The sequence below is a fragment of the Cetorhinus maximus genome, chromosome 14, assembly GCF_964194155.1.
Source record: "Cetorhinus maximus chromosome 14, sCetMax3.hap1.1, whole genome shotgun sequence".
NCBI lineage: Eukaryota > Metazoa > Chordata > Chondrichthyes > Lamniformes > Cetorhinidae > Cetorhinus > Cetorhinus maximus.
This window is the reverse complement of record NC_135892.1, coordinates 18086697-18100542: the sequence shown is the minus strand read 5'-3', so window position 1 is coordinate 18100542 and position 13846 is coordinate 18086697. Positions and strand designations below refer to the sequence as shown.

At 44.7% G+C, this 13846-nt stretch overlaps 1 protein-coding gene across 1 annotated transcript in view; it reads left to right on the top strand.

Moving 5' to 3' along the window:
* Positions 1 to 5565, top strand: part of ccdc170 (coiled-coil domain containing 170) — a 40643-nt gene extending 35078 nt beyond the window's left edge. Inside the window, exon 8 of the mRNA XM_078557583.1 lies at positions 5216 to 5565. Coding sequence (XP_078413709.1) covers positions 5216 to 5497 — 282 coding nt within the window. The 3' untranslated portion in view covers positions 5498 to 5565. The remainder of the gene's footprint in view (positions 1 to 5215) is intronic.
* The last annotated feature ends 8281 nt before the right edge of the window (positions 5566 to 13846 follow it).

Genomic DNA, 13846 nt, shown 5'->3' with positions numbered 1-13846 from the left:
GAGATGCCGGAGACTTTCTGTAGCAAGGCCGAATCTGGGTGACCTGGGGGTGAAGACAATTGGGAGAGGGGTGGATGGAGGAATCGGGAGGGGGATCGACCACCGTCGCAAGCCAGTTCCTGGTTCAGGTTCTAAAATTGGTGTTAAGTCCCCCACTATTCTTGGGGCCAATGCCTGTTTTAGGAAGTTGCTTGAAGGACCGATATTGCGCCTGACCTAAAATGATAACGGACCCGTGTTTGATGCTACTGGGGTATGGGAGGTTGACCCCCTAAATTGGATTGGTGTGTACCCACCAATGAGCACAACGAGGATAAATTTCACCCTCCTAATTTTAAGCACTTCAGACACCACTGATGCAATAACCTGCTTCAACACAAGTTATCCTGTCAGGCATTCAACCCACTTTCAAGTCAAGTCACTTCAGAGTCCATTCACTGCGAGTTCACTGTTTACTGGTTATTGGTTGGGTGGGGCGGGGGGCTCAAAAGGAATAGTAAGATCTATTTCTGCTCCTGGAAAGAGCCTTTTTCATCAAGGGTGTGTATGAGGTACACACGGTTGTCATCTGGTGGAATTTTCGAGTTACACTCCCTGTCAGCAAGGCTCCATGTCTGGGGTGCAATTTTATAAAATAATCCTTGCTCAGCCTATGGCATCCCATGAATTCTTTAACACAGTGTGATCTCTCCTGCTTATGGGTTTTTCTCTGTATAAAATCTGTGTATGTTGTTACAATCCCTGTGGGGATCCATAAACCAAAAGAACCAGATTTACCGAACGACACCAAATGAAGAAATTACTGAACAAGATTTCATTTTTTGTAACGTTACTTTAATATGAATCAGAATCAACACAAGTTAACAGGCAAATCACAATTGGTATGACTTATAAATTACACATGGAATAGCTAATATAACAAGAGATCTCCGATTTTCTAGGCAGTACCCTCTGCCTGATGGCACCAACTGCAGCCACAAGCTCTTCCCAGCTTAGATTTTCCTTGAGCAGAATTCCAGTCCCTTTCCTTCAAGGACTTAGCTGATTCTCCACGGTCAGCAACTTCCATGTAAACAGGGTTCCGCCTGTGCAATCTTCTATGCCACGGCATGCATCTTTCCAGAACCTTCTCAGCTCCCCTCGGTTGTGGTCATGTGGATTTATCAGAACTGCCTTTGCCTTCACACGGTATGGCTAATTCTGGGCTTTTAATTACTCGGAGGTAAATGAAACAGTAGCAACAGCCCTAGATGAGCTTTCCAACCACTCAGAAACCCAGCTCTCTGTCTCAGCTTGCTGACCACCGCCTCTCTCCAGTTCTTCTCTTTCCTCTTTTTTCTCTCTGCCACGCAGCCTCTGTGCTTTAGTTTCCATCCCATTGGTACTACTGCTCCCAGGCCAAGGGTTGCCAGCTCATATGGACCAATATTTTTTTATTCCCTAAAAATTATAATTGATCCCTTTTTGAATGATATAAACTTTTAAAAGTCTTTTTCAAACATGTTTTAACAATTACAGATTCCTCAAACATTTTAAAATGCTTACAAATTTTCCTTACTATTACTGCTTCCTGGTCAAAAGCCATCACATTATGCATATAGTGTGTGTGTGTGTGTATGAGTTTGTGTGTGTGTGTGCCTGGGGAAGGGAGTTCAGTTCTTTTGCAGACTGCATGAATGGACGATCCTGAGGCCTCACAAGCACCTTTTTCTTTTCTGTGGTATCTGGAAGGCTCAACTCCAAGTTTCACAGGTACACAGAGTTTGTGCAGTCTCAAATGTACCTTGTAGGCTCTTTCTGTTCTCCAATTGCTGTCAGTTCACCAACACAGTAGCAAGATGATAAATCGATTGTGTTCATTAATTGGAAAATGAACCGTGTCTTTCACACCCGATGTGATATTGACCACATAACACTGACACCTGCTCCAAACAAGTTAGCAGACATCAAAGAAAAAGAACTATCTTCAAATGGATCCAGTAAATATTTTGTTCTGCAACTTCTCGGCTTTCTATATATCTTTAAGGATTGGCTGCTCATTACTTTCCCCTTTTCTAATCCCTACTTAGCTATAAGATCCAGGCTGTCACATCCAATATGATATTGAGGGAGTGCTGCACTGTCGGAGGTGCCTTGTATCAGATGACCATTAAACGAAGGTCCCTGCCTACCCTCTCAGGTGGTTTTAAAAGATCCCATGGCACTATTTGAAGAAAAGGGGAGTTATCCCCCATGTCCTGACCAATACTTATCCCTCAAACAACATCACTATAATAAATAATCGTTATCACATTGTTTATGGGAGCTTGCTGTGCGCAAATTGGCTGCCACATTTCTTATATTACACATCAGTGACTACATTTCAAGGGTACTTAATTGGCTGTGAAGGACTTAGAGATGTCCTAAGGTCATGAAAGGCGCTATATAAATGCAAGTGCATGTTTCTTTGGGATCTGATTGCTTCAAGACCTTCCATTCTTATCCACATGTTGTCTAATCTCCCCCTCCCTCATAACATCATCCTCCCCAATTCCCATTTGAAAGTTATGATTGAATCTGCTTCCCCTCTTACAGGCAGTGCACTCCAGGTCATAGCAACTCAGTGCAAAATAAAATTCTCATTAGTTTTTCCCCGCCCCCATCTCAGCAACACCGCCACTCACCCTCCACTGCCCTACCCTCCCCATCCCAGCAACACTGCTATCCCCCCCCATCCACTGTCCCATCCTAGCGCACCTCCATTGCCCCCTCCCACTGCCCTATTCTCCCTATTTCCCCTCCCCATCCCAGGAACACTGCCTATCCTCACCATTTCTTTTGCTAATTCCTTTAAATCTATGTTCTCTAGTTACCAATCCACCTGCTAGTGGAAAGTTTCTTATTTATGCTATCCAAACCCTTCACAATTTTGAACACCTGTATTGAATCTACCCTTAACCCACTTGCAGTCACTTTAAGTGTGCTGAGGCGACAGTGGGAGATCTGGATATTCTCTGTGGAATTTCAGGGCCTACTGAGAGCCAGTATGGACTCAATGAGCTGAATGGCTTCCTTCATCAAATGGCCACTTACACTCTTTTTTCCATGAGTTCCACTGATTCTCCCATCATGGTCACAGCAGGCTTTGGTAATATTGGGGATTAATATCCATTCCACAAATCAATGAGTATGTCAGACTTAATATGGTTACTGAAGTCTGTAGGCCAGAAATGGGAATGGAGGAATGCCGTGTGTAAATGCTAAAATAGCTCACATTTTGTTTCCTGGAGATCTGTTCAAAACTAGTGAATTGAGATGTTTGCTGCAGTTTGATGTCTGCTCTTTATGCTTCACTGCCTCTTTATCTTCCTTTGGCTTGTTTTTATAATCTTCCTGTTCCCTTTCCTTGCCAGATACTTAGGATATGGGATAAGCATTCAAAGTTTTGCATTCCTACCTAAACCACAATGGCCTCCGTTGCCATTTCCACTGTTTGATGAGCCTCAGCTGTCCCATATGTGTCCAACTGATTGTTAAATATTTCTCGATGTTTCTGATTCCTGATGTTTTTATTGAGTTTGAGGCAATTTTCTTCAAATGCTCAAAATATGACTTTTGAAATACCAGTAGGGTTGGAAACTGCCGACATTAATGGGGAAACCTTTCTGGGACGTTCCTGTGTTTGCTTTGTTTGAGGTGTTATCCAACATCGGGCTCTTGCCTGCTTATAAGACCAGCTGTTACATTCACCGGCAGATCCCGAACTTCCATTGGGGATTCTCCCAAATTCCCCATAAAACTTGGCCACTTAAACCCTTTTTCCATGAGTTCTACTGATTCTCCCACCATGGTCACAGCAGGCTTAGGTAATATTGGGGATTAATGCCCATTTCACATATCAATAAGCATTTCAGAGTTAATATGGTTACTGAAGTCAAGATGAATCACCAGAATTGCTCAGAAAGGAGCCATTCGGGCCACTATCTCTGTGTCAGTGCTAACTCTTCAACTGAAGCTGTCCACTTTAGTCCTATTACACCGCCCTTTCCCTTTGTCCTTCAATTTCTTTATTTCCCAGTATATATCCAACTCCCTTTCAAATGCTGTTAGTATCTCCTTGTGCTAAAGCGTTTGTTGTTTTCATAACCCTCTGTGTGCAAACACTTCTGCTAACTTTTCCTTTCATTCCCCTAGTTAGTTTGTGCCTCCTTGTTGCTGATTCCAGTGGGAATAATCTTTAACTGTTTACTCTCCCAAGCCCTTCATTATGTTGAACACCTCCATTAGCTTCCCACTTAACCTTCTAGGATACAATGACAAAAGACTTTCTTCCTGACTTCGGCTGTGTTTTATATTGTGTAATGACACATGTTGTTTCCTTACCTCGTTCTGACTATACTCTTTGAATAAATATTGACAAACTTCTTCAAGAGAACCCCCTTGCAGGAGAACTTCTGCTCCCCTGGTTGACCTCTATTCTTTCACCCTCTAAATGTTAGCTCATTCAGAACTCTGAGGCCCATTTTATGACTCATAAGTCCCTTTCACTCCTGTGCTCACTGATCTACTGATCTGACAGCGCCTCATATTCAAAATTCTCATCCTTACATTCAGAACCACCCATAGGCTCACCCCTCCCTATCTGTGTAACCTCCTACAACTCACCAAGAGCTCTTGTTTTCCTCCAAATCTGGTCTCTTGTGCATCTCCGATTCATTTGCCCCACAACTGGTAGCCCTACCTTCAGTTGTCTAGGCCTTAAGTTATGAAATTTCCTCTCTAAACCCCTCTGACCCTCCACTTCTCTCTTGCCCTTTAAGAAATCCCTTTCAGCCCTCCTGTTTGACTAGCCTAATATTTTCCGTAAGTGGCTGTATATCAAATTTTGTTTGATAACACTTCTGCAAGGTATTTTGGGATGTTTTACTACATTAAGCATTTTACTACATTGGGCTGGCGTGGACATGATGGGCCGAATGTCCTTCTTCTGCGTTGTAAATTTCTTTGCTTCAATGCTAGGCGCTATATAATTGCAAGCAGTTGTTCTAGCTATTTCCGCTTAATTTTTTAACCTGTCTTTTTCAAAAGAAACGGATTGTGAACCTACTTTGAATATGCTGTGAAAGGAGGATACACTTTAACTGTGTCCTGATCATTTTGGTCTAAAATGAGACCTTTAAATGCGTGTACTAATTAACTAGGTGATTAACATAACATTGCACATTTGTTGTTCCAGCTACTGGATTTCAGAGAAGTTGTCTCACGGATACTAGGTCTAAACGTGACCGCTCTTGCACTTCCTGACTATGAAATAATCAAACGGCTGGAAAAGCTGGCCCAAGCCCACCACCCTTCCGCCATGACTGCACTGTGCCTCGGGAACTCGGTGGGTAAGCTACACCAGGGCTATGCGGCAGGATGTGAGGCCAGGCAAAGGTTGGTCGGCAGCCTGAATCATCTAGGCCCCAAGCCAATGGCGGTGTTGCCAGCACGAAGACCAAAAAGTAGCTTGCCGTAAAACATCTGGACACATTAGAAATCGAAGCACGTTAGCGAGCAAAAATCCATAAAGTGTCCTTATTGATTATTGCACCACTCTTTTCCCGGGATGATCTTTGAACCATAAATCTAAGTGGTCAGCCATGGCTCAGTTAGTAACAGCCTCGCCAATGTTGGAAGATTGTGGGCTCAAGTCCCACCCCAGAAACTAGAGCACATAATCTAGGCTGACATTTCCAATGCAGTGCCGAGGGAATCCCGCACTGTTGGAGGTGCCATCTTTCGGATGAGACTGAGGTCCTCTGAGGTGTGCATAAAAGATCCCAGGGCACTATTTTGAAGAAGAGGAGCCAATATTTATCCTTCAAATGCATTACTAAAACATATTACCTGGTCATTGCTGTTTGTGGGAGTTTGCTGTGTGTGTGAATTGGCTGCTGCATTCCAACAGTGACTACACTTCAAAGGTTTCTCTGTCAAGCACTTAGGGATGTGCCGCAGTTGTGGAAAGCGTTGTATAAATGCAGGCTCTTTCTCTTCTTTCTTCCTAAATGACATTTCTAACATGCCGATCACTTACAGAAGGGTGTCAGAGGCAAAATGGTGAAGGCTGAGCAGGAAGAAGAAAGAAGATGGGAGGAGAGGCTCAAAGAAAGAGAAGTGCTCTCAAAACAGATAGGGCAGGGAGGCAGCTGGACAGAAGAATCCAGGGATTTCCAGAGGGCAGCAGCATAGATCCTGAATGAGTGGCCATCAGAGGTAGAATGAGAGTAACCAGGTGTTGACTGAGTTGTAGGGGTACATGTAGCTAGAGGAGATTTCTAAGGTAATGGGGGTGGGGTGTGGCTGTGGAGGGTGTCTGACAAGTGCAGCTACCCGTGAATACGTTTAGGGGCCTCCACACTGCTGAGAATTCTGTATAGTTTGATATTCTCTTTGTCCAATATAGAGTTCAAATGCTCTCCCGTTACCCAAATACCCTTCACTTACCAACATGCAGAGACTCAGGCAAGAGACTTTCAGAAATTATTCTATCATATGATGTGGGCACCACTGGCTAGGCCACCATTTGATGCCCGTCCCTTGAAAAGGCGTTGGTGAGCCACCTTCTTGAACTGCTGCAGCAGTTTGGTACAACTGAGTAGCTTGCTAGGCCATTTCAGAGGACAGTTAAGAGTCAACCACATTGCTTTGGGTCTGGGGTCACATGTAGGTCAGACAAGGTAAAGATGGCAGATTTTCTAACCTAAAGGGGCATTAGTATTCCACTCGATAGTTTCACTGCATCACTGAAACTAGCTTTCAATTACAGATTTTTAAAATTTAGATTCCACCATGTGGTATGGTGAGCTTTGAATCCATGTCCCCCACAGCATTGGCTGGAGTTTCTGGATTAGTAGTTGAATGAAATACCACTATTCTACTGTCTCCCCTAAGTGTTGGGCTTGTGGAACTTGTAGGATTGTTCCAGGAGTGTGAGACTGCACAGCTTACCAGCTGCTGATATAAAGCAAGTCAGATCTAAGCTCTGCAGTCCTGCCACATCCAGTCATGAATGGTGGTGGACAATTAAACAACTAACTGGAGGAGGAGGATACACAAATATCCCCATCCTCAATGATGGGGGAGCGCAGCACATGTAAAAAATAAGGCTGAAGCATTTGCAATCATCTTCAGCAGAAGTGCTGAGTGGATGATCCATCTTGCTCTCCTCCAGAGGTCCCCAGCATCACAGATGCCAGTCTTCAGCCAATTCGATTATACTCTACATGATATCAAGAAACGGCTGAAGGCACTAGATACTGCAAAGGCTGTGGGCCCTGACAATATTCTGGCAATAGTGCTGAAGATTTGTGCTCCAGAACTTGCCGCGTCCTTAGCCAAGCTGTTCCAGTACAGCTACAACACTGGCATCTACCCGGGAATGTGGAAAATTGCCTGGGTATATCCTGTACACAAAAAGCAGGACAAATCCAACCCGGCCAATTACCATCCCATCAGTCCACTCTCCATCCTCAGTAAAGTGGCGGAAGGGGTCATCAACAGTGCTGTCAAGCAGTACTTGCTTAGCAATAACCTGCTCACTGACGCTCAGTTTGGGTTCCGCCAGGGAAACTCAGCTCCTGACCTCATTACAGCCTTAGTTGAAACATGGACAAAAGAGCTGTACTCAAGAGGTGAGGTGAGAGTGACTGGCCTTGATATCAAGGCAGCATTTGACTGAGTGTGGCATCAAGCAGCCCTAGCAAAACTGGAGTTGAAGGGAATCGGGGAAAACTCTCCGCTGCTGGAGTCATACCTAGCACAAAGGGAGATGATTGTGGTTGTTGGAGGTCAATTATCTCAGTGCCAGGGCATCACTCAGGGTAGTGTCCTAGGCCCAACCATGCTTCATCAATGACCTTCCTTCCATCATAAGGTCAGAAGTGGGGATGTCCGCTGATGATTGCACGATGTTCAGCACCATTCGCAATCCACAGGTACTGAAGCAGCCCATGTCCAAATGCAGCAAGACTTGGACAATATCCAGGCTTGGGCTGACAAGTGGCAAGTAACATTTATGCCAGACAAGTGCCAGGCAATGACCATTGCCAACAAGAGAGAATCTAGCCAATGCCCCTTTATATTCAATGGCATTACCATTGCTGAATCCCCCACTATCAAAATCATGGATTGCCATTGACCAGAAGCTGAACTGGACTAGCCACATAAATGCCGTGGCTACAAGAGCAGGTCAGAGGCTAGGAATCCTGTGACGAGTGACTCATATCCTGACTCTCCAAAGCCTGTCCACCATCTACAAGGCACAAATCAGGAGTGTGATGGAATACTCTCCACTTGCCTGCATGATTGCAGCTCCAATAACACTCAAGAAGCTTGACACCATCCAGGACAAAGCAGCCCACTTGATTGGCACCCCATCCACAAATATTCGCTCCCTCCACCAACGACACACAGTGTGTACTATCTACAAGATGCACTGCAGGAACTCACCAACGCTCCTCCGACAGCACCTTCCAAACCCACGACCGCTACCATCTAGAAGGACAAGGGCAGCAGACACATGGGAACACCACCAACTGTAAATTCCCCTCCAAGCCACTCACCACCCTGACTTGGAAATATATCGCCGTTCTTTCACTGTCACTGGGTCAAAATCCTGGAACTCCCTTCTGAACAGCACTGTGGGTGTACTCACACCACAGGGACTGCATTGATTCAAGAAGGCAGCCCACTACCACCTTCTCAAGGGCAATTAGGGATGGGCAATAAATGCTGGACTAGCCAGTGACGCCCTCATCCTATGAATGAATTAAAAAAAAATGTCCTCCATCTCTTAGAGAATTACCTGGAACCCCAGTCTTGGGATCAGGCTGCCTGGTTAAACATCAACAATGTGGGGGATCACTGGAAAGACTGATTCTAATACCCATCCTTAGTTGCTCCAAGAAAGTGTCATAGAGTTACAGAGAGTCATAGAGCCATTATGGCACAAAAGGTGGCCATTCAGACAATCGAGTCCATTCCGGCTCACTGTCGAGGAATCCAAACAGTCCTGATACGCCCGCTCTGTCCCCATAGCGCTGCTAGTTTACTTCCCTCAATTGCCCATCTAATTTCCTTTTGAAATCGTTGATCATCTCTGCTTCCACCACCCTCGTAGGCGCGAGTTCCAGGTCAATACCACTCCCTACATAAAAAAGTTCTTCCTCACATTCCCCACTGTGCTGTTAGTTGGGGGTTCCAGGCTTTTGACCCAGCAATGATGAAGACTCGGTGAAATAATTAGGATGGTGTGTGAATTACAGGGGAGTTTGGAGGTGATAGTGTCCCTGTGCACCTGCTGCCCTTGTCCTTCTCGCTGGCGGAAGTCACAGGGGATGGAGGTGCTGTGAAGAAGCCTCGGAGAGGTGCTGCAGTGCATCTTGATGATGATACACACTGCAGCCACAGGATGTTTAAGATTGTGGATAAGCTGGCAATCGAGTGGACTGCTTTGTCCTGGATGAAGAAGAATTGGAGTGTCTCACACGAGGAATGGCAAGAGATGTCCTTGCAAGGCAACGTGACTTTCCAAAATGTTGTGAAGGTTGGAGATAGGGCAGTAGTTGGAGAGAATGGATTGAGTAGTGTTGATACCCTGTGTAGTACTGAGGCAGAGTGTAACTTCTGGTATTGGGTAGAAAATCAGTGTCACTTTTTTACCCTTATGGTGGAAAGTACACCACTCCTGTACCATTAATCTGAACAGGGTTTCTCTGATCTTCTTCCATGACTTTGGTGGTGGAAATCACACAAAAAACAGCGGGAATTCTACCTCTTGGAGTCTAGCTCTTTGGGCTTCTTTATTTCTTTGCTGCCTTGTAAAATCACTGATATCCAACAACGATGAATACCCCAAATCAAAATGGTTTGTTTGGAGGAGAAATTTGGCAATTTAGGCTTTCCACAGGTTTTTGATTTTTCTGTTTAATGATTTTCATTTGCTCCACTATATATAACAATCCAGACAGATCCGAGGGGGTTGAGAGCCAGGGGACAGAGGTCGGAGATGGGGAAGCAGCCCTGATTCTCCAAAGCACACTTCCTTCAAACATGACCCCTGAACTGGAGGTTCACGACTCTAGAGTTACCTCCCTACGAAATGTACACAGCCACTACTTGACGTTCAATAACACAGTATTTGGAATATTTTAGCCCTTTATAATTTTCCACGCAGAAGTGCCATTTATGTAACTTTGTGAACAGGACAATTGGACTGAATTTTATAGTGAAATAAATTTTGTGACCGCATTTAGATTTATTTTGGAGATTAAAATTTTTCTGAATGTAAACCAAACAACGTGGCATTTGGAAGTTGAAAAGTGAAGATAATGAAATAAACCTGTGATTGGTTATAGTTATATTATGTTACGCCCATAAATTTCTAATGAAAAATGGTATTTCCGACCCGAACGCGACAATAGCATGTGTTATCGATCGATACAAGACAACAGGAATATTATTACAAATGTAGATAAAGTATTGTTTTTAATCTGTGAATCTGAAATGTATTTTTTGTGGAGAATTTAATTTAATTGTACAGCACTTATTATACATATTACCAAAAGGATGGGCTTGTTAACTGTAAAAGAAATCAGAGACCTTGAAATGTTGAAAGTTAATGAAAAATCAATCACCTCAGAGACAAGGCTGTTCCCCTCAAATTGGTAAATTTACATACTAATGGTTGAAACATGTTGCATTTTGTGGAGGAGCATTTTGTGTATCAGTCTGGAAGACCTTGAGACAGCTGTAATAATTTGGCTTTGAAGGGCTCAAATTGCCCTACCAGTGTTGCATAGCTCAGAACTTCTTCAGGAATGTGGCCTGGAGGAGGTTTTGGTAGATTTTATAAAAACACACTAACAGACCTTCTAGGCCCTCTTAAATAGAAGGACATTCTTTTTCCAGAGGCAATCATTGCCTGTTTGGAGTTATGCTCATCTCCAATCATTTCTTTAGCACCAGAGATGTTGCACACCTCTGAAGGCAAATATAGTTCATGCAGGACCCCAGCCCATCTCCACAATGGAAGCATGGGATCACTAGCACAACAGCCCATTCTTTAACAGACCTTTGCAGACCCCCTTCAGTAGCTCCAGCCCACCTTTGCAAGCTAATGAAGTTGCTGTTGAAACTCTTAAGAAGTCCAGGCTGAGTAAGTTGTCCAGTGTTGCCTGCCCTTGCTTGAGGTAGTTTCCAAAGATTAAATTTCATGCAAGAGGCGCAGAGATAGAAGGAGGTGAGTCACCTTAGACCCAAAGGGCTAAATGTTTCCAACTTAGGTTTGTTCTGGAAGGAGGGGGGCGGAGGGAAGGAAGGGGGAGGGAGATGGAGAGGGCGGGGGGATGGGGGAGGGAGGGGGTAGGGACAGGGAGAGAGAGGAGGGGTGGGGTGGGGGAGGGGTGTGGTGTTGGAGGCATACGGGCTACCCGAAGGTCACAACTATCATTAGGGCCTGGTCGGGAGGGTGTCCTGTTTCCATGGCGCTCTCTTCTTCCAGGTGCAATCCCAGCCGTGACCACCCGTCATGGTGGAGCTCTTGACCTGCCAGCCCTCTAATTGGCCGGCAGCCCCTTGGGGGCGGGCAGCCGCCCTTTAAAGAGACAGCAACCCTGACGGCAACTAAACCCTCCACCCCCACCCCTAAAAATGCAGCCAGGGGCCCCACAAAAGGCTGAGGTGCGTGGGTCATTTCCGGCCCTTGACAGGACCCCTGCCGTGACGAGCAAATTCAGCCCAATATTTGAATTCCTAAAAAAATTGCCGTACTCGCTACACATTTTTAATTGTCAGATTTTACTTTGCTTAGGTTACCTTGATAAGTTGCTATTTTATCGGTATGAAATTTAAGCCCGTGAGGTGGAAGGTATTTACATTTGCAGGTCTGATGACAAAATGTGATGCAGCAAGTATGGGAAAATGCTGATATACCACTCTAATGCCACAAAATGCACAGTCTGCAAAGATGGAGCGTCCTCTCTTTAAGACCAGCAACGTCTACTTGTAAGTAAAACAACTCGGGTCAGTCAAAGTTTGATTGTTTGGTCAAAGAAGTCTGCAAATTACATAGTGCATTAGGTAACAATATTTTTTATCCATGTTTTACACCTTTTTGCATCTGCATCAAAATGTGAAGACCATTTTAACACACTAATAGCTAGTTTATTATCTATTTATCGTTATCATTACCTGCCTAATGCAGGCCTTTAAAATAATATCACACCTTTGGTTCCAATTTCTTTGGTTTCCGATGGCAGTGCCAGTAGACTGCATGTGTCAGATTAATTGCCACAGCCTCTTCATCAGTGTTGTCCAGTTGCTCTCTTTCTTCCTCCTTGGTCTGCTTTGGCAAGGCAGGTGGCAATTCTTGGGTGTCTGAAAGCAGAAAAGGAAGGCCAGCTGGAGGTAACGGGGCCTGGGGTGGGAAGCAGGAGGTTCATTGTCACACTATCAGTAGCTTTCTCATCATGCTAGATGGCAGGATGGTGATGAGCTGGGAGCTGAGAAGGGGCATAAGGCAAGACAATGGCTTCAGCGTGAATGTTCTCAGTGATGCCGGATCCCACGCGCCCCATCGGAGCTGACACCATGATACAGAGCACCATCTCCTGCAGGGCTCAGGAGATGCAAGTATCCTAGTCCTCCTCTGGTTCTACTTTGCTCCCTTCTGTTATGTGCTACCTTGTGCTGCAAGAGAGAGGGCAGAATGTCAATGATTGTGTTGCATTGTGAGTTTGAATGTTGTGCTGAATTGCTGGAGGTATGTGCAGTTAGCAAGAGGTGGTTGGAGACTGGTTGCATTGATAGGTGTGTGAGAGTGAGGTGAAGTACCTGCATGTTAAGGCTGAGTTCTGAGTGCTACGGTGTGCTGCTGGGTGAGTGATGGGTGTTTAGTGCATTGAGTAACATGAGCAGCTGGTGGAGTAGTGGGGAGGAGATGCCATGTGAAGATGCAAATACTGACCTTGAGCACCCGTGTGAGGTCATTCTTTTGGCACTACTGCCAGACTCTGGGGTCCAGACTCCGGAAGTTAACCTTTCTGGCCACCTGATCCCACACCCTTCTGATGGTGGTCCTTGAGAGTCTCCTGGTCCATGGAGGGACCATGGCATCTCTCCTCCTGTCTACTTGCGTGACTAATGCCTCCAATGCTGCATCTTCCATCCGTCTGGATCGTCCTGTATGCCCTGGTGTTCATTTTTCACAAATTTCCATTGAAGCAATTTTTATATCCACCTGCCTTTTAAGAGACAGCCTGCCTTTAAGAAGAGCAGACTGCCTAAGTGACTAATGTTGTCTGGTGCCACATGTGTATGCAAATCACACTGGCAGCATTGAGAAGAGAAGATCAGCACTGAAGGCACAAGTTCTTGCCCTGAAATCAAGCAGTTGAGGTGGGTAGACCAATTTTTGTTTTACCCACCACAATCTGAATGGCTACAGGCATGCTATGAACCACGGTCCATTCACCCAAACTTCAGGACAATTGAATCTTGTGCTTATGATCTATTTTCATTTTTCTTTAAAAGATAATTTTAAAGTCTCAGCAAAGCATTATCAGCACACCAAATGATTGTAATGAGAATATTCTGATTTTAAAACTTTAATTTTAAAAAATGTGGTTATGAACTTTTATTATTTTTAACGGCAATACTATTTGGGGAAAAGCGGTTTTCGCTCTGAGGGAGAATGACAGTGTATAGATTTTGTCATGTTAGTGCTAGTTCTGGGCTATTTGCACAATCGGACTACCTGTACTCATTTTATATTCAATAATATTTTCTTCCAGATGTTGCATCTTTATTTCATTTCCCATGCAAT